The sequence below is a fragment of the Carcharodon carcharias genome, chromosome 18 (assembly GCF_017639515.1).
Source record: "Carcharodon carcharias isolate sCarCar2 chromosome 18, sCarCar2.pri, whole genome shotgun sequence".
Classification (NCBI taxonomy): Eukaryota; Metazoa; Chordata; class Chondrichthyes; order Lamniformes; family Lamnidae; genus Carcharodon; species Carcharodon carcharias.
Window position 1 is genome coordinate 40,266,262 of NC_054484.1, and position 22,958 is coordinate 40,289,219.

At 49.6% G+C, this 22,958-nt stretch overlaps 1 protein-coding gene across 1 annotated transcript in view; it reads right to left on the reverse strand.

Moving 5' to 3' along the window:
- LOC121290438 (suppressor of tumorigenicity 14 protein homolog) overlaps nt 1-22,958 on the reverse strand; it is a 172,606-nt gene that overhangs the window by 67,582 nt on the left and 82,066 nt on the right. The window contains exons 10-11 of the mRNA XM_041210876.1: nt 14,691-14,788; nt 2,793-2,896 (exon numbers count right to left, since the gene is read on the reverse strand). Coding sequence (XP_041066810.1) covers nt 2,793-2,896; nt 14,691-14,788 — 202 coding nt within the window. The remainder of the gene's footprint in view (nt 1-2,792; nt 2,897-14,690; nt 14,789-22,958) is intronic.

The following is a 22,958-nucleotide window of genomic DNA, read 5'->3' on the forward strand; positions in this document are numbered from 1 at the left end:
CATGCTTCTTCCTTCGCCCTCCCTGCTAGTATTGCCTCCCGCGCAGCAGCCTTAGCGCAGCTTCTTGGAAGAACCGAGATCTTGCAGCACCACTGTGAAAGGCAGACAAATGAAGCATCTACGTACCTCAAAGCTTCTAGTGAAGTGAAGGGCACCAGGTGCATGCCACTTATATACAGTCGTGAAGCAGACCTTTCTAATTATCTGCTGGCAGGGCATTTAAACTTGGAAGGGAGAACGTGATTCCAGCGCATTGCATTTTTAGCAAACATTCATGAGATGCAAAGGGATGTAACTGTGGTTCCCAACATGGATCAACAGGAAACCCAAACCGACCCGCCCTGAAAATCAGGAGAACAAAATTCCAAACGAATTCCCCACTGGTGGGAAACTAACTCTTGCCCTCACTCCAATTTTGTACCTCCACCTGCCATGAGTCCCATCGCTGGCAGAAGTGGAAAATTCTGCCTAAAGAGTCTAACCACCTTATCTCAGCATTTAATGCACCATCATCATTGAATCCCCCAGCATCAACATCCTGTGGTTAACCATTGACCAAAAACCTATCTGAACCAGCATATAAATGCAGTGGCCACAAAATCAGGTGAGAAACTGGGAATTCTGGGGCCTGACTTCCTCAACTCCTGACACCCAAAGCCTTTCTATCATTTACAAGGCACAAGTCAGGAGTGTGATGGCATTCTCCCCGCTTGCCTGGATGAATGCATTATCAATAACATTAAAAAAGCTCAACACTATCCAGTGCAAAACAGCCCCATTCACTATGTTAAACATTCCCTCTCTTCATCATCAGCACATCGTGGTTGCAGGGTGTACTATCTACAAAATACACTGCAGTGCCAAATCTTCTTTGACAGTAGCTCCCAAATCTGTGACCTCTACCTCTTAGAAGAATAAGGGCAGTAGGTGCATGGGGATGCTAAATACATGCTTCCCTCCGGGTCACACACCATCCTTACTTGGAAATATAATGTTTTTGCTTTATCATTGCTGGACCAAAATCTGGGAACTCCCTCCTTAATAGCACTTTGCAAACACCTACACCACATGGACTACGTTCAAGAAGGCAGCTTACTAATTCCTTCTCAAGGGTATTTAAGGATGGGCAATAAATGCTGGTCTTACTATAGTGACACCTACATCCTATGAATGAATAATTAAAAAAAACCTTTGCTGATTCAAGTGCGCTCTATCATGTGATAACAATGAAGACCTATAGTGGAGACATTAGGAGGAGGCCAAGATGGATCAACCATCATTAAATTAACTCATTTATAACTGATGCAAATATAATTTCTCCCTCTATTATTTCTCAGCCTGAAAATTTGAAACTTAATCCTAGCAGGGAGAAGCAAAAGGCTAACTGTATCCAGAAAAGAATTGCTTTAGCAAAAGTCACACTTAGGACAGATTTGATCAGCAAAATATTTTAAAAGCATATATTATTATATAAGGTCCCACACAGGAGGTTAGTAAACAAAATTAGAGCCCATGGGATTGGGGCTAAAATTCTGGTCTGGATTGATAATTGGTTAACAGACAGGAAGCAGAGAGTAGAAATAAACAGGTCATTCTCAGGGTTGCAGGCTGTTACCCGCAGGGTACCACAAGGATCTGTGCTAGGTCCATGGCTGTTCACTATCCAAATAAATGATTTGGATGTGGGGACTAGTTGTAATATTTCCAGATATGCTGATGAAACAAAACTAGGTGGGAACGTAAGTTATGAGGCGGCCTCAAGCAGCCTGAGACAGGCTAAATGAAAGGGCAAGAACATGGAAGATGGAATATAATGTGGATTAGTGTAAAGTTATCCACTTTGACAGAAATAATAGAAAGTCAGAATATTTCTTAAATGGCGAGAGGTTGGGAAGTGTTGGTGTCCAAAGGGACCTGGGTCACCTTGCTCATGAGTCACTAAAAGCTAGCTTGTAGGTACAGCAAGCAATTAGGAAAACAAATGATATGTTGGCCTTCATTGCAAGGGGATTTGAGTACAGAAACAAAGCTGTTTGGCTGCAATTGTATAGGGCCTTGATGAAACCGCACCTAGAGTATTGCAAAATAAAAGCAAAATACTGCAGATGCTGGAGATCTGAAACAAAAACAAAAACAAAAATTGCTGGAAAAACTCAGCAGGTCTGACAGCATTGTAGAGAGGAAGACAGAGTTAACGTTTCGAGTCCGTATCTTCATCAAAACTAGAGTATTGTATACAGTTTTGGCATACTTATCCAAGGAAGGATATACTTGCCATTAGAGGGATTGCAATGGAGATTCACCAGACTAACCCCTGGGATGGTGGGATTGTATTATGAGGAGAGATTGAGGATACTGGGCCTGTATTTTCTAGAGTTTCAAGAATGAGAGGTGATCTCATTGAAACTTACAAAATTCTTACAGGGCGTGACAGGGTGGATGTAGATAGGATGTTTCCCCTGGCGGGTGAGTCTAGAACCAGCAGACATAATCTCAGGATAAGGGGTAGGCCATTTAAGACTGAGATGAAGAGGAATTTCTTCACTCAGCAGATGGTGAATCGTTGGAATTCTCTACCCTAAAGAGCTGTGGAAGCTCCAATCATTACGCACGTTCAAGACAGAAATCGATATGGAGACTAATGACATCAAGGGAAATGGAAATTACGTGGCAAAGTGGCGTTGTGGTAGATGATCAGCAACCTAATTGAAAGGCGGAGCAGGCTCAACGGGCAGAATGGCCTACTCCTGCTCCTATGGAAAAAATGCATTGCGACTCTTATGCTCACATACCGTGTACCATCGATAGAAACCCAATCTTTCTTGCAGTTTGGCTGCATGCCTTCCAACTTCAGAGTTGGAAACTGGATTCGTAGCCTCAGGTTTGGGTCTGGTACCTAAACACAAATTAGAAATCATAGAAAATACTTAATTCAAGAGTATTTAATAAACATGCACAGCCTCTATTTCAGCAGTTAAACTAAAGTTAACGTGCTAGAGTGGCATAAACCTAAATATCCCATTGGTGCGTGCTTGATTTCAGAGTTTATTTCATTTTAATCTCCAAGTTGTGAAAGCTGAAGCCATGAGATTACACATTGTCATTGAATACAATTCTGCTGCTGCTGGCCCACAGTGCCTCATTGTTGCCCAGTTTTGAGCTGCTAGATCTGATCTGAATCTATCCCATTTAGCACAGCCAAAGTACCACACAACACGCCAGAAAGTGGAACTTTGTCCCCACAAAAACTGTGTGGTGGTCACTCCTACCAATACTAGCATGGACAGTTGCAGCTTTGACAAGCAGATAGACGATGGTGAGGTCAAGTAGGATTTTTCTACTTGATTGGTTGGTTCTCTTACCACCTGCTGCATGCCCAGTCTGACAAATACATCTTTCAGGGCTCGACCAGTTCAGTCAGTACTAGTGCTATCAATTCACTCTTGGTGATGAACATTGAAGTCCCCCACCCAGAGTACATTCTGTGCCTTTGCCACCAAGTGCTTCTTCCAAGTGGTGTTCACCTGAATTCATCAGTTGAGGGAGGGCAGAAGGTGGTAATCAGCAGGAGGGTTCCCTTTCCCTGTTTGGCCTAATGTCACGAGACTTCATGGGGCCTAGAGTCAATGTTGAGGACTCCCATGGTCACTTCCTCATTACTGTACACTACTGTCCCACCCACACATACGATGGCCCTGTCCTGCTGGTGGAACAGGACTTACCCACTGGTGATGATAGAGGAATCTGGACATTGGCGGGGTAGATTCAGTGAGTTTGACTCTTTCAGGTGGTTGTTTGATTACTCTGTGGGACAACTCTTCCAATTTTGGCACAAGTTGTCAGATTAGTGAGGAAGACTTTGGAGGAGGATTAGTGAGGAGGGCCAGGGTTGACTGGGCAGGGTGTGCCTTTGTCATAGCTGCTGCCTATGTCAACGCTGGGTGGACCATCTGGTTCTATACTTTTTTACTTTTCTGTAGTGGTTTGATGCAATTGATTGGTTTGCTAGACTATTTCAGAGGGTAATTAAGAGTCAACCTCATTGCTGTGAGTCTGGAGTCACATGTAGGCCAGACTGGGTAAGGACAGCAAATTTCATTCCCTAAAGGACATTAATGAACTAGATTTTACCACAACCTGGTAGTTTCATCATCACTATTAATGAGACTAACTTTTCCCCAAATTTATTAATTAATTGAAATTAAATTTCACCAACAGCCGTGATGGGATTTGAACTTGCATCTCCAAAGCCTTAGTCTGGACCTCTGGATTACAAGTCCAGTAACATTACCACTAAACTCCTGTATCCTTTATGCTTCTGTTCCCTAAACATCAATATTATTCAGATTATGTTTACCCTAAATTTTCTGTTTCTGAAAAAATAAGATATGCTCTGTCAAACTCTTCATCACATGGTGCCAGTGTCCCAGCAGAGTGCTCAACCTGAATTCGCTACAATATTTCAATGTCTTTTTGAGCTTAGTTTGCTAAAAGTGCACACAATATTCAGAAATCTTGCTCGACCATGATCTATTTGAGGTAGAGTAGTTCAGTTTTATAAACGTCCTTGAAATAGATCTTAGAGGGATGCTTAAATCTAAAGCTACGTAAAATGCAATTGAAGATTGTCAATAAGGCATAAATGATGAAGCTATCCAATGGAAGAAACTAAGTAATAGTGCGATACAACCAACAACTGTCAAATTGGATGGTAAATAGTTCAGGGGTGACAGGAAGATGGATAGTTCTGTATTTCCTTTGATTAGCATTGAAAATACTTACACAGGACTTTTCTTTAAGAGATTAAATAAGTGAAGTAGGGTTCACAAGATAGATTGCATGTACATTGTGGTAGGTATGATCAGTCAAATGCCCTTCTATAATTTGCACTTTCTTAATTCTTGTATGTAAAAAGTAAAATTATTGAGTCGGAATATTTGATCCAGCTTTATTTCTACTGGGTGTATCGGATGAAAGAAGCAGGTTTTGGAATGTGGCTGGCCAGCATATTCTAAAGTGATTTGTAATGCAATGCAATTCTGTTGTCAAGCCAAGTGCAGCACGAAGCACAACAATCTAGCCGTGGGACAGTCTGTGCTCAAACTTTGCAAGTGTTGATCCCACTGCTTAATTCATAGCACCTTCTTTTAGGCATCCTGGTCGTGTGATAATATCCAGGCTCAGGATTCTCCCGTGGCCTCCAACTGCAAGGATTTTTTTTAGTGTTTAAAAACCTCATCCTTTGGAGCCAGCAGAGTCACAGTACCGCCCCCCCACCCCCACCACCCCCCCACCCCCACTTTCCCACCAGCTCCCTTCAGCCCACTCCAAACCCACCTCCCAGGATCATCTCGGTGACACTGATGGCTGCCTGTGGAGACATGACCAATGTAAGCAGGTCACATTGAGCATGTTGATCAGGTCCATGAACCAGTTCCATTTGGGCACATGTTGGAACTGCAGCACCAAGTCTGGTCCCGTAGACCAGAAATTTTCCAAAATATTGCTAGTCAGTTGTTTTTTGTTGCTTTGGTTTTGAATAAAAGAGAAGGTGGAATGTCAGTGACAATACATATGTTGATTTAGAATTATTTTCCTGGCTCTGATAATATGCAGGCAACTTCCCAGCTTAAGTGCCTGGATACACCAGGCAGAAAATTCTGCTTCCAAATTGCAGACTTCCTGAGGGCGGGGAAAGTTTTCTCCAACAACCTAGATCGGTAGCCACACCACTAGGAGTGTATCCTAGGTGCTCACAGGTGAGAGAAAACTCCTAAATCCTTCAGAACTCCCAGCCTAGAAACTTGTAAATTGCAACTCACCGGTCCAGGTCGAGTCCCAGACTTAGACCCTGAGGTTGGCTCCATTACTGTCAGCTGGCAGGCACTTTTATCACTGGGTGTACCAATGTAGAAATATCTGGGAAGCCTCTTCCTCAGCCATATTACTCAGGTACAGGTGACCTTGTTTGGCTTGCACAGAGTTATGGCAGCATGGGACTAAGTGCATCCACATGCTGTCTAATTTCTGGCCCTTGCACCACTCTTTCACTAAGTTTACAGTAGCAGTAGCTGGGTAAAGTTCAGATTTTTGGCACCATTACATTTGTAACTGTAATGTGTCAAATCAGACACAGAATACAAAGCTAATATTTTGTAACAACTTTCTTAAATATTGAGAAAAATATTTGTGTTATAAGAATCTAGAATGAAAACTAGTTTTAGTTAGGAGTTTTTTTGCATGGTTTGAAAAACAATTCATCACCAGGGTCTCCAAAGTGAGCCCTTAATGTATTAAGTATCTGAGACTAAAACTGCATTACAGGTTATTGTGCATTAGTCAAATTACAGCTACTAAAAGAAAATTAATTCCATTTAGGAAATCCACAAGAGATTAAAAAAACCCTTGATGTATTAAATTTCTAATCCCTATGCATCAACAGACTGAGGAGGGTCTTTGGCAGTGTTTGCAGTCAACCACATGAAACAGCTAAGTAGATTTAGAAATGCTGTTTGGCAGCTTTTTAAGTCAGTTTTTCGATATACAGGTTTTGTTGCAAAACTACTTTAAAAATACATCATGGCGACTAAGAGAAAATTACAATCATGCTTGATTTTTAAAGGAACTGTGACCTCTCTGTCCTATATGACTGTAGCATGTCCACACCACGTAGGACTTAGGAAAATGGGCATACAGGATTTACAGGGCTCCTTGGAATAGCTCCATTGTTTTGAGGCTTTTAACGAAAATATCTCTTCTGAAACTGTAGCTGTATAGCTATTTACCAGTCATGGACCAGAATTTTCCACTCCTGTTGGCGTTGGGCGTCATGGTGGGTGTGAGTGGACAATATGGCGAGAAGGCCAAAAATCGGTTTTACGCCGTTAAGGAACCAGTTTGCAAGCGTCCGCTCTGTCTGTCAATGACCCTGCCTGTCCCACTGTCCAACGTCAGAAACCTAATTTCAATGCATTTGCATCTCATCATCTTTCCTGGTGGCCGGAATCATTCCCCCCATGCTGGATCATCTGGGCATGCCAATGTGTTTCACAACAGCATTTAAAAGGCGTGCACCTGGTGAGCTGAACTACAAGGGGAACTAGGCGGTGAGTGCACACTTCTGTTGCGCAGCGATCGCGAGGGTTGCCTGTGCAACTTCAAGAAAGAGGTGTCGCACACTCAGGCGAGGGCACAGGCAAGTTGCTTTTTCCGGACTGGCTGACAGTGTGGTGCTGGGGAAAGGGTTGCCCTGCGGTTCGGGTGAGGGGGAGTTGGTGGGTGGGGATGGCGGCGGCGGCAAGGCAGCACGGTCTGATGGTAGTGCACAATCATATGTTGGGGAGGGGAGGGAAGTGGCCATACATTAAGGAAACCTTGCATAAAGTCAGCATTCTTCTGCAGCTAAGAGTTCATGCACTGCTACTTTGACATGCTTGGAGTCGGGCCTCAAGCAACGCAGAGGGATGAAAGTGCCACCAAATGCTCCTGAACTTTTCAGCCCTTGGGCACAGACTGCAAATTAATAAGCATTTTAGGAGCTACAGAACAATTGGACGACAAAGCACGTTGTACAACCACCTCGTGAAAGCTGACCAAGGAGCAATCACTGGTGGAGGAGCTCACAGCCCCTTGCAATGTCTTCATTCAGGTTTGGACCAGTCTCCCCCATGGTTCAAGCTAACAGCACAGCCTTGCGGTGTGGGTTAGGAGAATGCCTGTGCCTGAGCTGAGAGCACAGCATGCAGTCCAGCGGGTGAAGCTACTGCCAATCGGTCAGGTGGAGTGGGGTGGAGTTGGGTGGCGTTTTGGGCAGCCATGCAGCGCGCTAAACTCTGCCATTCAAGTCATTGCCAGCACTCTCCAGGATGTGTTAAGGGGTCTTCAGGCTTGACCAAGAGAGGTTCTTAGTTTATCCATGCGAACCCACATGTCTCTCCCTTTCATGCTGCAGGGGGAGCACATCAGGAGCATGGAGCCTGGTGACCTAGCTGTATGCCTCATGGCTTACAGGGAGTGGAGACGAGGGAGAAGAGAGCAATAGAGGTGCCTGGATGGGCAGAGGGAGGAGCAGCACCCTCAAGAAGAATGGGCGACTGGGGCACTTGTTTACGATGCTGAAAAGCCACAGAGAGCCGTCTCTTATAGGTGCCTTGTCAGACCCAGGGTCTACAGATGGCACTTGTCATTCCTGCAGGTGACAAAGAACCAGTGTCGCCGAAGACTGCACATGTCTAGGGAACTGGTCAGTCACATTTGGCATGTGCTGCAGGATTTGGCGCCATGGGGACATGGAGGGCATCCGGTGCCAGTGGCCATGAAAGTGACCATGGTGCTCAATTTTTACGTCAGTAGCTCCTTCCGGGGCACCACAGGTGCCCTCTGCGGGTTCTCGCAAGCCTCCGTACACAAGTGCATCCAGGAGGTCACAGACGCCATATTTGCAAAGGCACACAACTTTGTGCATTTCGCCTGGGATCAGGCAAGTCAGGAAGCAAGAGCGCTGGGATCTGTGCAAACCTCTGATTTTTCACAAGTGCAGGGTTCCATCAACTGCACTCACATGACACTTAGATCACTGTGGTAACAGGCAGTCAACTACATCAACCGCAAGGGCTTCCACTTGCTGAATGTTCAGCTGGTCTGCAACCACAGCAAACACATCCTGCAGATCTGCGCATGATTCCCTGGGAATGTCTATGGCTCCTACATTCTCAGTAGGTCTCAGATCCCTGATGTCTTCCAAGATCCACAGGGATGGCTCCTTGGGGACAAGGACTACCTGCAGAGGACGTGGCTGATGATACACATGTGGTGGCCTCAGACTGCAGCAAAGAGTAGGTACAACGAGGCTGAAGTTGCAACTCGCACATTGGTGGAGCAAACCATTGGGAAGTTGAAGATGAGGTTCCGGTGCCTGGACCGGTCTGGTGCAGCCCAGCAATACAGTCCACTGAGAGTGTCACACATCATCGTTGCTGCCTGTTGTGCTCTTTACAAGCTGGCACTGCATCAGAGGAAAGAGCTGCCGGAGGAGGAGATGGAGGATCTGCATGTCTCCTTCGATGAGGAGGGTACCAACAGGCTTGAGGGGGAGAAGGTTCTCGAAAGCCAGGAAGATGACAATGAGGCCATCACATTGTCCAGACAAGGCAAGTGCACTCGGGAGGCCCTCCTAACTGCTTGATTTGTAGAGGATGATGATGACATGCTGCGAGGACACTCCTCAAATTGCATCTGTGAATGTTTGACACCTATCTGGCTGACGGCAGCACACATATCCTCTGTGATAAGGCTCCTGTCATGGAGAAGCAATGGATGCCCATAGTCCCTACACTACAGGTGGATGATGATGGCATGCGGTGGGGACACTCCATGGATCCTCACATAGCTTATGGGAATGTGTGACTCCTGTCTGGCTGATAGCACTTTGCTTGCGCTCTGCAAACAGGGTCATATCATGGAGATGCAGCAGGGAAACTTTAAATTTTCCTGATCCTATGGCATCCTTGGTGAACTGAACCCTTCATGAACTCAAGGTCACCAGAGACAGATGCTGAAGAGACGGAGTCTCACAGGTGCTGAGAGCATAGAGAAAGAATGACACAACTCTGTGCCACTGGCCCAGGACAGTCTGGCAGCAATAATAAGCCCCATCTAGGTGCAGGCATGACTGATGTGTCCAATGACTCTGAAGGCACACCATCAGCATACTGGGAAGGTTATACAAAGCATAGGGAGGAGCCCCTGGACTGAGACACCTGCCTTTATCTTTTGTAGGAACTAAGCTTTCACTTCAGACTGACACGAACACTGCTCATTATAACAAGGAGCCATACACAGGGTGACATTGTTGGAAGTTTCTTTACAATAGTTAACAGTATGTACAAGTGATTAATGCCTGTACCCAAGTGGTGAAAGTACATTTACTTAATCTTCCTAACCCTGCTGCTACAGCTTGGTGCTCCGCGACATAGACAGTGGAGGTGGAGGCAGCCTGCTGACTGCTACACCCTGACCATGATGACCTTGGAGGGAGTCCTCTGGAGGGCTGAGACCTGGAGGGCCCCAGCCTGCTTTCAGGGTCTTGCTGTGTGGCAGTGGCACCCTCCTCGGCCTGTGGAGCTGGAGCTGCTGAGGTCACAGGAAGAGAGGATTCATATGAGCCAGACACTCCCAGAGTCACCTGGGTGGATGGCCCTGGGGGTGTGCATCAGCAGATCCTCCACCCTATGGGTGCCTGAAGGTCCTTGGCTGACTCCTTGAGGTGAAGAGGAAGCTGGAGTGAGATCGAGCTGCCCCGCACCCCTCTTGCATACACGCTGTGGGAGATCAACTATGGTGTCAGCGATGGAGTTCAGCCTGTGCAGCAGTGCAGGAGTGGGGTCCTAGACAAAGGTCTCCATGGCAGCCTCCATCCTACCAGTGTTGACTGCAGTGTGCTGGCATGCCAGCACTATCACCTCAGACTGAAGGCAGACAGAGGGGAGGCAGTGGTGTAGTGGTATTTTCATTGGACTAGTATTCCAGTGACCCACAGTGCTCTGGGGACCAGGGTTCAAATCCCACTATGGCAGATAGTGAAAAAATCTGGAATTAAAAGTCTGGTGATGACTATGAAACCATTGCTGATTGTTGTGATAACCCATCTGGTTCACTCATGTCCTTTAGACATTCCTCCTTTAAAGGAAGGAAATCTGCTGTCCTTACATGGTCTGGCCTACATGTGACTCCAGACCCACAACAACCACAGTCAATGTGGTTGACTTTTAACTCTGCTGGAGCCTTTGCAGCTCCAGCAGCTGACTCAGACTCAGCAGATTTCTGGCCTCCAGCTGTCATCCAAGTCCCAGGGATCTGGGAATTCCCTGCTGTGGATCAGATAGTGCAATGTGCTCAGACTGTAACTGCAAGACTACTCCAAAGCTAGGTCCTACTGAGGTGTGTGTCTCTGCACTGGTGGAGGGTGTGGGTGAGTGCTGTGATGGGTCTTCAATGAGGGTGTCATCACTTTCTTCTTTCGAGATGTCTTCAGGTCGTGGACCTTGGCTGTTTCCCAGATATGCCTACAAAAGCAAGGAGAGATAATTAGTGCATTACTGACTCACAGTATGGTTGTCTGGTGGATGTTGCACTGTTGGATCCTCAATTGATAGAGCATCTTCAGCACAGGAATGGTCCAGATCATCGTCGGCCAGCTGGATGACTCTATTTTCAAAGTCTGTTAGGACCATGATGTCAGGCATTCCTCCACTGGTCTGTGACATCTCCCTTTTGTTGTGTACTAGCTTGTCCTGCATGAATACATATGGAGAATGTGAGCAGGATGCCTGCCAGGCCAGATAATAAGGATGTTAGGCATGTGTGGGTGGTGAGTGGTGGATGGGATGAGGACATGATCCGCAGGGCAGATGAAATTGTGTGAGAGAGACTGAATGGTAATGTCCCTTGAACTGGCAGTGAGTAAGATCCCTGTGGATGTGTGATGGGTTTGTGAGTGTGTGACTTGAGAGTGATGAGAAGAGTGTCTTAGCTTGGCCAAACTGAGGAGATCATTCATCCTCTTTCAACACTGGATGGCTGTTCTCTTTTGCAGGGCGTTGGCACTGACCACCGCTAACACCGCCTCCCATGTCGGACTGGTGACCTTGCTTGCTGATCTTCACCCAGAGCGGGGGTCGAGGACTTTGCAACAGGCCTTCCCTGCATCCTGAAGTTGTTCGAGGGAGGCGTCACAAAATTTGGGAGCAGCATATTTCCTCCTTTTGGCAGCCATCAGTTCCCAGCAGCTTCCTATCCCTTCAAGAGTGCTAGCGCTGTGCAGGGGCAGCCATTAAATGTGGCGCCTAGTTTACTGAAGGCCTGAGGTGACGGTGGGGCTGGTGAATCAGAGGCCGCCCCGCCAGCGACCCAGCGTGGTTCCCAGGAATGCATTATTAATAAGGCAGGAGGGGGATGATATGGCGCAAAAAACCACATTTGCAGCCATTGGTAAATGTCCTTTTTCTTGCCCGCCACCGCACTTTCTGCAAATATGGGACCATTCCGCCCATGGTTTTAACTCCCAGACTAAGCTTCCCCTTTTAAAAAGCTATTGTCTTCAGTTCAGGGAAGGAGAAGAGAAGACCCACACGTCATAGTGAGCCATGTGCCAAAATCCTGATATTGCCATTTCCTTTAGCTTGGCAATATTGGAGAAGTTCATATTGTGGAATGGAATACTTTCGCACTCCAGTGATAGCATCAAGCATTCCCAGGTACGGTGTGCTTTAGAACAGCCAGATGCAGAAGAATAAACTTTCCATCGTGCCCAGTGACATTCTTCAAGCCCATACTGCAGAAGAGCATACTCAGCATCAATCCTCACATTTGTTAACTAGCACTGAATTAAGTGCAGTTTTGTCCCATAAATCCATGCACATTAGGATAGTGCTGCAGGAGTTCCTCTGGGTAGTGTTCAAGACCCAACCATCTTCAGCTGCTTCATCAGTAACTTTCCCTCCATTATAAGGTCAGAAGTGGGGCTATTCACTGACGATTGCACAATGTTTAGGGTATCTGAGACTCCTCAGATGCTGAAGCAGTCAGTGTCCATATGCAACAAGACCTGGACAACATTCAGGCTTAGACTGATAAGTGGCACATAACAGTCATGCCACACAAGTGCCAGGCAATGACCATCTCCAACAACAGAGAAACTAACTATCTCCCTTTGACATTCAATTGCATTACCATCGCTGAATCCCCCACTATGACCATCCTGGGAGTTATCATTGACCAGAAACTGAACTGGACCAGTCATATAAATAATGTGGCTACAAGAGGAGGTCAGAGGATGGGAATTTTGCAGCAAGTAACTCATCTCCTGACTCGTACAAAGTCTGTCTACCATTTACAAGGCACAATTCAGGAGTGTGATGGGATACTCTTCATTTGCCTGGATGAGTGCAGCTCCAACAATATCTAAAGTTCTCAACTTTAGCCTGAACAAAAAAGCCCACTTGATCAGCCAATCCATCACATTAAATATTCACACCCTCCACCATCAGCGCACAGTGGCAGCAGCATGTGCAACCCACAATTCACCTAGCCTCCTTTGAAAGCACCTTCCAAACCCACAAGCTTTACCACTTAAAGAATAAGGTAGCAGGTGTATGAGAACACCACTACCTGCAAGTTACCTTGAAAATCACACATCTGACTTGGAATTATAATGTCATTCCTTCATTGTCACTGGGTTAAATCCTGGAAGTCCATCCCTAACAACATTATGGGTGTACCTAAAGCATACGGACTGTAGCAGTTCAAGGTGGCAGTCACCATCACCTTCTCAAGGGGCAATTAGAGATGGGCAATAAATGCTGAATTTGCCAGCAATGCTCACATCCCATGAATGAATAAAAGAAAAACTGATTTAGAGAGCAAAAGCTAACTTTAGATAGAACTCTTACATATACCACTAACCAGAAGACATTTATCCTAATAGCCTAGATTGGTTTTGAACCTCACCCCTCTGGGAGAAAGGCCAATAATTAAACAACTGAACCAATTGTTTTTTTCTTAGAGAATGCTTTTCAACCCCACTGATAGCAATAGGTTGTGTTTACAAGCAAATGAGTTTGTCAGACAGAAGATGCTTCAATTTGATTGCTCTGTTAATTTTCTCTGATCCTTGTCTCATTGGTACTTTGACTAAGTGGTTAGGTTCAACACAGATCTAAACAGTAAGTGTCATTAACCTATTGAGAACAACCTTGGTAGTTACCAGGGATCATTTTACCTCCACTAGAGTAAAGGAAAAAATGATTTTAACTTTTTTGACAAATATATTTGTGCTTTTGGCGCTATTTTTAAAGAGGTACCAACATCTCCGTTAAAAGAAAACAAATCCCCTATGTTTGTAACAACCTGTGTAACAATGATTGATAAAGCAGTGACACTATCGTGCCATAATCCAATCTTGCAGTAAATTAATTATTTTAATGTTAAATTTGAAAATCATGGTCATTTGCACTATAGCACATTTCACATCTGTCTCAATGAACACTTTGGTGATCCTAATTGCATGGCTCTGAATTGGGTTGGGGCAGAGATCAGCAAACCCTGTACAATTTTCTGTTGATGTCATGTGCTGGGAGGGCTAATTCATAAAATCTGCCATTTGATATTTTCTGGCATGCCACATGATCATTGCAACATTTCAAGAGTTAAAGCGGTCAAACCATGCAGAGTGGATTGCACCCATACAACACTTGAGGGACAGTCATTTAAATATAATAAATTCATTATCTAATGAATAGGTGTAAATGATAAGTTAAAACCTCTGTGTTTTCAACTTCATGTTTCTTGGCGCATGAACCTACAAGGGTATAGGTTGCAGTTTGTCAACACTAAAAGGAACAAAGTTAGATGAGAGGTAGTTTGGTGAAAATCCAACAAAGCTTTTAGGCAATGAAGAAAACAGCTAGTGTTAGGCAGACAGAACAAATTCATATTTTGATCCAATTATAACAAAGCAGGAGAATGAAAGATAGGAATTATGTGAAAAAAAACCCCACATAAAATAGGCCAGTGAAGACACTCATCATTATTGGTGAAGCAAAATAAACTGCAAACAACCACACCACCATATGGTGAGGTTCCAATTATGTATAACCTATACATAGATATTTGATAATCTTTATTTTACTTACTGTAATTGTCCAAAGACAATTGATATTTGGAGGGTAGTTCCTGGGATAAAATGGAGAGACCAGTGATCCATTATAAGCAGTGATAGTTCCACCACAGGCTGAAAATCAAAAGCACAGGAATAAATAAATACATTTCAATCACACTGACTTGCAAAATGATTTATGGATACTTCTTGCAGAGTACATCCAAATTTCCAAATCTTACTACAATTAAAAGTCACTGACTGAAGACATTCTAGCTTCTCTGAACTACACAACTTAAAAGTCTGAACAAGCCTGGGGGAACAACATTTTCTGTGTCCTTGGTCATGAAATCTTAAACCCATTTATGGAGAAGGTGTTTATAAATTCACAAAAGCGAAGTGTACGGAGGAAATTGCCCCCTACCATCCCAGTGTGGAAATAAGTTCAAGATAAAAGGTGCATTTCCAAGATGTTAGAAAAATCCCAGAAACAAAAACCTGTCACTTAAAAATAACAAACAATTTTTTTGGATCGTGTCTGTCCCAGAAAGCTTTCTGATTAGTCCTTGCTCCTCTGACACCTTGGTTTTTAATTAGCAGTTTGCCTCCAACACTCCAATCCAAGTTTTTGCTGCTAATTTTAAAGTCTTTCACACTGGAGAAAAAGCAAGGAACATTCCCCCACACTACCAAACCCCACTCCCTCTATCCTGGACTGAATCTAGCTCCAACTAGTATATTTTGTATATTATCTTCTGTGTATTCTCCAATTTACAACTGATAAGGAACTAGAATTAAATATCAAAATATTTAAAAAATAGGTAATAAAGGATACGCCTTTATGGTTTTCCCAGAATAATACTCGTGGAACTTAAATCCCAAAGCGCTAATACAATTTCCAGAACGCCATTTAACAGAAAACAAATGTAACTCATTCAGTGACTGTAAATGACTAGTCCTGATGTCTTCATAGTAAAAGAAAATATTTGCCATGAGGTATCTACTATTATAATATGTATATCAAAAAAAAATCTACATCCAGCCTTGGCCTGAGGCACACAAATCGTAATTTTTCTCTAATCTGATCAACACCCAAATTCCTCTAAAGATTGAGCACTCACAGCTGCTTCCTTGCTTAGGTGAAAAGCTTTTGTTCATGGCACTTGTTCTAAGAATGTGCTTTCACTGCTTTGGGATTGACTTAAGTTACTTTTGAGGTCACTTTTACTACTTTTAGAGTTTAGTGCATTTGATCCAAGCTTCCCACTGTCAACCCCAGATCAGCAGGGAAGTCACTTATGGAGTTTTACCTTCAACCTCAGATGAGGAACAAGATTAGCAACACTGGCAGCAGCATCAACACCAGCAGCAACACCAGCAGCAGCATCAACACCAGCAGCAACACCAACAGCAGCAGCATCAACACCAGCAGCAGTAACACCGGCGACAGCAGCACCGCCGGCAGCAGCAGCACCACCGGCAGCAGCAGCACCACCGGCAGCAGCAGCAACACCAGCAGCAGAAGCAACATCAGCAGCAGCAGCAGCAACACCGGCAGCAGCAACACCACCGGCAGCAGCACCACCGGCAGCAGCAGCAACAACACCGGCAGCAGCAACACCAATGGCAGCAGCAACAACACCAGCAGCAGCAGCACCAGCAGCACCAGCAAAACCATCGGCATCAGAAGCAACACCGGCAGCAACGGCACCATCAGCAGCAGCAACAATAACATCGGCAGCAGCAAAACCACTGGCAGCAGAAGCAACACTGGCAGCAATAGCACCATTGGCAGCAGCAGCAGCAGCAGCAACACCAGCGGCAGCAACAACACTGGCAGCAGCAACACCACCAGCAGCAGCAGCAACACCACCGGCAGCAGCAACAACACCAGTGGCAGCAGCAACACAGTCAGCAGCAACAGCACCGGCAGCAGCAACACCACCGGCAGCAGCAACAACACCGGTGGCAGCAGCACCACCGGAAGCAGCATCAACATAGGCAGCAGCAGCAGCACCACTGGCAGCAGCACCACCGGCAGCAGCAGCAGCAGCAGCGGCAACACCAGCAGCAGCGTCACCAGCAGCAGCAGCAACAACACCGGCGGCAGCAGCAATACCAGCGGCAGCAGCAACACCAGCAGCAGCAACACCGGCAGCAGCAACACTGGCGGCAGCCCGGCAGCAGCAGTAACACCGGCAGCAGCAACAGCAGCAGCGGCAACACCAGCAGCAGCGTCACAGGCAGCAGAAGCAACACCGGTAGCAGCAGCAACACCAGCAGCACCAGCAACACCACCGGCAGCAGCAGCAACACCAGCAGCAAAACCACGGGCAGTGGCAAAACCAACGGCAGCAGCAGCAACACCAGCAACACCATCGGCAGCAGCAGCAACACCGGCAGGAGCAACACCAACAACAGCAACACCAGCAGCAACAACACCAGCAGCAGCAGAAGCTACAAAACCACCGGCAGCAGCAACACCACTGGCAGCAGCAACACCATCGGCAGCAGCAGCACCACCGGCAGCAGCAGCAACACCAGCAGCAGCAGCATCACCGGCAGCAGCAGCATCACCAGCAGCAGAAGCAACGCCGGCAGCAAAAGCAACACCAACAGCAGAAGCAGCAACACCAGCAGCAAAACCACGGGCAGCAGCAAAACCATCGGCAGCAGCAGCACCACTGGCAGCAGCAACACAGGCAGCAGCAACACCACAGGCAGTAGCAACACCACCGGCAGCAGCAACACCGTCAGCAGCAGCAACACCGGCAGCAGCAACAGCACAGGCGGCAGCAGCAACACTGGCAGCAGCAACACCAGCAGCAGCAGCAGCAACACCAGCAGCAGCAGCATCACCGGCAGCAGCAGCATCACCAGCAGCAGAAGCAACGCCGGCAGCAAAAGCAACACCAACAGCAGAAGCAGCAACACCAGCAGCAAAACCACGGGCAGCAGCAACACCACAGGCAGCAGCAACACCACCGGCAGCAGCAACACCACTGGCAGCAGCAACACAGGCAGCAGCAACACCACAGGCAGCAGCAACACCACCGGCAGCAGCAACACCGTCAGCAGCAGCAACACCGGCAGCAGCAACAGCACAGGCGGCAGCAGCAACACTGGCAGCAGCAACACCAGCAGCAGCAGCAGCAACACCAGCGGCAGCAGCAACACAGGTAGCAGCAACACCACCGGCAGCAGCAGCAGCAACACCGGCAGCGGCAGCAGCAACACCACCGGCAGCAGCAGCAACAATGGCAGCAGCAGCAACACCAGCGGCAGCAGCAACACAGGCAGCAGCAACATCACCGGCAGCAGCAGCAACACCACCGGCAGCAGCAACAACACAGGCAGCAGCAACACCACCAGCAGCAGCAACACCGGCAGCAGCACCACCGGCAGCAGCAGTACTGGCAGCAGCAACAACATCGGCAGCAGCAGCAACACTGGCAGCAGCAGCAACACAGGCATCAGCAGCAACACCAGCAGCAGCAGCAAAACCACCGGCAGCAGCAACACCACCGGCAGCAGCGGCAACACCACCGGCAGCAGAAGCAACAGCACAGGCAGCAGCAGCAACACCGGCAGCAGCAACAACACAGGCAGCAGCAACACCACCAGCAGCAGCAGCATCACTGGCAGCAGAAGCAACGCTGGCAGCAAAAGCAACACCAACAGCAGAAGCAGCAACACCAGCAGCAAAACCATGGGGAGCAGCAAAACCATCGGCAGCAGCAGCACCACATGCAGCAAAAGCAACGTCGGCAGCAGAAGCAACGCCAACAGCAGAAGCAGCAACACCAGCAGCAAAACCACGGGCAGTGGCAAAACCACCGGCAACAGCGGCAGCAGCAGCACTACCGGCAGCAGGGCCACCGGCAGCGGCAGCAGCAGCATCAACACCGGCAGCAGTAACTACACGGTAGCAGCAGCAACAACACCAACAGCAGCAACACCGGCAGCAGCAACACCACCGGCAGCAGCAGCAACACCAGTGGCAGCAGCAACACAGGCAGCAGCAACATCACCGGCAGCAGCAGCAACACTACCGGCAGCAGCAACAACACAGGCAGCAGCAGCAACACCACTGGCGTCAGCAGCAACACCACTGGCAGCAGCAGCAACACCAATGGCAGCAGCAGCAACACCAGCGGCAGCAGCAACACAGGGAGCAGCAACACCACAGGCAGCAGCACCACCATCGGCAACAGCATCAACACAGGCAGCAGCAGCAGCAGCAACACCGGCAGCAGCAGCACCACCGGCAGCAGCAACAACACCGGCAGCAGCAGCAACACTGGCAGCAGCAGCAACACAGGCAGCAGCAATACCAGCAGCAGCAGCAACACAGGCAGCAACACCACTGGCAGCAGCAACACCACCGGCAGCAGCAGCAACACCACCGGCAGCAGCAGCAACACCAGCAGCAGCACCACCACCGGCAGCAGCAGCAACACAAGCAGCAGCAACACCACAGGCAGCAGCAACACCACTGGCAGCAGCAACAAAACGGGCAGCAGCAGCACCACCACCAGCAGCAGCACTACCACCGGCAGCAGCGGCAACACCACCGGTGGCAGCAGCAACATTGGCAGCAGCAACACCAGCGGCAGTAGCAACACCAGCAGCAGCAGCAACACCACCGACAGTAGCACCACCACCGGCAGCAGTGGCAACACCACCGGCAGCAGCAATACCACCGGCGGCAGCACCACCACCGGCAGCAGTGGCAACACCACCGGCAGCAGCAGCAACACCGGCAGCAGAAGCAACACCGGCGGCAGCAGCAACACCGGCATCAGCAACACCATCATCAACGTCACTGGCAGCAGCATCACCGGCAGCAACAGCATCATCAGCAGCAGCAGCAACACCACTGACAGCAGCAACATCACCAGCGGCAGCAGCAACTCCGGCGGCAGCAGCAACTCCGGCAGTAGAAGCAGCAACACCAGCAGCAGAGGCACCAACACAAGCAGCAGAGGCAGCAACATCCCCAGCAGCAGAAGCAACACCACCAGCAGCAGAGGCAGCAACACCAGCAGTAGAAGCAGCAATGCCAGCAGCAACAACACCAACAGCAGCAACACCAGCAGCAGCAACACCAGCAGCAGAAGCAACGCGCCTGCAGGAGAATCAGCGGCATCACCGGCAGCAACAGCATCATCGGCAGCGGCAGCAGCAGCAACACCACCGACTGCAGCAACACCACCGGCAGCAGCAACAACGCCGGCAGCAGCAGCAACAACGCCAGCAGCAACAACGCCAGCAGCAACAACACAAGCAGCAGCAACACCAGCAGCAGCAACACCAGCAGCAGCAACACCAGCAGCAACAACGTGAACAGCAGAAGCAACAACGCCAGCAGCAACAATGCCAGCAGCAGAAGCAACACGCCAGCAGCAACAATGTCAGCAACAGAAGCAACAACGCCAGCAGCAGCAACACCAGTAGCAACAACACCAGCAGCATCAACACCAGCAGCAACAACGCCAGCAGCAGCAACACCAGCAGCACAGGCAGCAACACCAGCAGCAGAAGCAACGCGCCAGAAGAAGCAACAACACCGGCAGCAGCAGCAACAACACCATCAACAACAACAACAGCAGCAGCAATGCCAGCAGCAGAAGCAACAACGCCAGCAGCAACAACGCCAGCAGCAGAAGCAACAATGCCAGCAGCAGCAACGCCAGCAGCAGAAGCAACAACACCGGCAGCTACAACACCAGCAGCATCAACGCCAGAAGCAGAAGCAACAACGCCAGCAGCAGCAACACCAGCAGCAGAAGCAACAACGCCAGCAGCAGAAGCAACAACGCCAGCAGCAGCAATGCCAGCAGCAAAAGCAACAACGCCAGCAGCAGAAGCAACAACGCCAGCAGCAACAACGCCGGCAGCAGCAGCAACACTGGCAGCAGCTGCACCACCAGCAGCAGCAGCACCACCGGCAGCAGAAGCAACGCCAGCAGCAGAAGCAATGCCAACAGCAGAAGGAGCAACACCAGCAGCAAAACCACGGGCAGCAGCAAAACAACCGGCAGCAGCAGCAACAGCGGCAGCAGCAACACCACTGGCAGCAGCAGCACCACCGGCAGCAGCAACACCACCAGCAGCAGCAGCAACACCACCAGCAGCAGCAGCAACACCACCGGCAGCAGCAGCACCACCGGCAGCAGCAACACCACCAGCAGCAGCAGCAACACCGGCAGCAGCAGCAACACAGGCAGCAGCAACACCACCAGCAGCAGCAGCAACACCACTGGCAGCAGCAGCAACACCACCGGCAGCAGCACCACCACCGGCAGCAGCACCACCACCGGCAGCAGCAGCAACACCGCTGGCAGCAGCAGTAGCAGTAACAGCAGCAACAACAACACTGGCAGCAGCACCACCGGCAGCAGCAGCAACAACAGCAGCAGCAGAAGCAACACTAGCAACAGAAGCAGCAACACCACAGGCAGCAGCAAAACCACGCGCACCAGCAGAAACAGCGGCAGCAGCAACAGCATCGGCAGCAGCAACACCACTGGCAGCAGCATCACCAGCAGCAGCAGCAACAATGGCAGCAGCAACTACACCAGCAGCAGCAAAACCACTGGCAGCAGAAGCAACACTGGCAGCAACTGCACCAATGGCAGCAGCAGCAACACCAGCAGCAGCAGCAACACCACCGGCATCAGCAACACAGGCAGCAGCAACACCACCAGCAGCAGCAGCAACACAGGCAGCAGCAACACCACCGGCAGCAGCAACACCACCGGCAGCAGCAGCAACCCCGGCAGCAGCAACACCACAGGCAGCAGCAACACCACTGGCAGCAGCAGCAAAACCGGCAGCAGCAGCAACACCACCAGCAGCAGCACCACCACCGGCAGCAGCACCACCACCGGCAGCAGCAACACCACCGGCAGCAGCAGCAACACAGGCAGCAGCAACACCACCGGCAGCAGCAACACCACAGGCAGCAGCAACACCACCGGCAGCGGCAGCAGCACCACCACCAGCAGCAGCAGCAACACAGGAAGCAGGAACACAACAGGCAGCAGTAACACCACTGGCAGCAGCAGCAAAACCGGCAGCAGCAGCACCAACACCGGCAGCTGCAGCAACACCGGCAGCAGCAGCAACACCGGCGTCAGCAGCAACACCACTGGCAGCAGCAGCGACACCTCCGGCAGCAGTAGCAACACAGGCAGCAGCAACACCATCGGCAGCAGCAGCAACATCACCGGCAGCAGCACCACCACCGGCAGAAGCAGCAACACAGGCAGCAGCAACACCACTGGCAGCAGCAGCAAAACCGGCAGCAGCAGCAACACCACCGGCAGCAGCAGCAACACCGGCAGCAGCAGCAACACCGGCAGCAGCGACACCTCCGGCAGTAGCAGCAACACGGACAGCAGCAACACCACTGGCAGCAGCAACACCACTGGCAGCAGCAGCAACACAGGCGGCAGCAACACCACCGGCAGCAGCAACACAGGCAGCAGCAACACCACTGCAGCAGCAACACCACGGGCAGCAGCAGCAACACCACCGGCAGCAGCACCACCATTGGCAGCAGCAGCAACACAGGCAGCAGCAACACCACAGGCAGCAGCAACATCATCATCAGCAGCAGCAACATCACCGGCAGCAGCATCACCACCGGCAGAAGCAGCAACACCGGCAGCAGCAGCAACACTACCGGCAGCAGCAGCAACACGGGCAGCAGCAGCAACATAGGCAGCAGCAACACCACCGGCAGCAGCAGCAACACAGGCAGCAGCAACACCACTGGCAGCAGCAGCAAAACGGGCAGCAGCAGCAACACCACCAGCAGCAGCAACACCGGCAGCAGCAGCAACATAGGCAGCAGCAACACCACCGGCAGCAGCAGCAACATAGGCAGCAGCAACACCAACGGCAGCAGCAGCAACACAGGCAGCAGCAACACCATCGGCAGCAGCAGCAACACAGGCGGCAGCAACACCACCGGCAGCAGCAACACAGGCAGCAGCAACACCACTGCAGCAGCAACACCACGGGCAGCAGCAGCAACACCACCAGCAGCAGCAACACCGGCAGCAGCAGCAACATAGGCAGCAGCAACACCACCGGCAGCAGCAGCAACATAGGCAGCAGCAACACCACCGGCAGCAGCAGCAACACAGGCAGCAGCAACACCATCGGCAACAGCAGCAACACAGGCGGCAGCAACACCACCGGCAGCAGCAACACAGGCAGCAGCAACACCACTGCAGCAGCAACACCACGGGCAGCAGCATCACCACCGGCAGAAGCAGCAACACCGGCAGAAGCA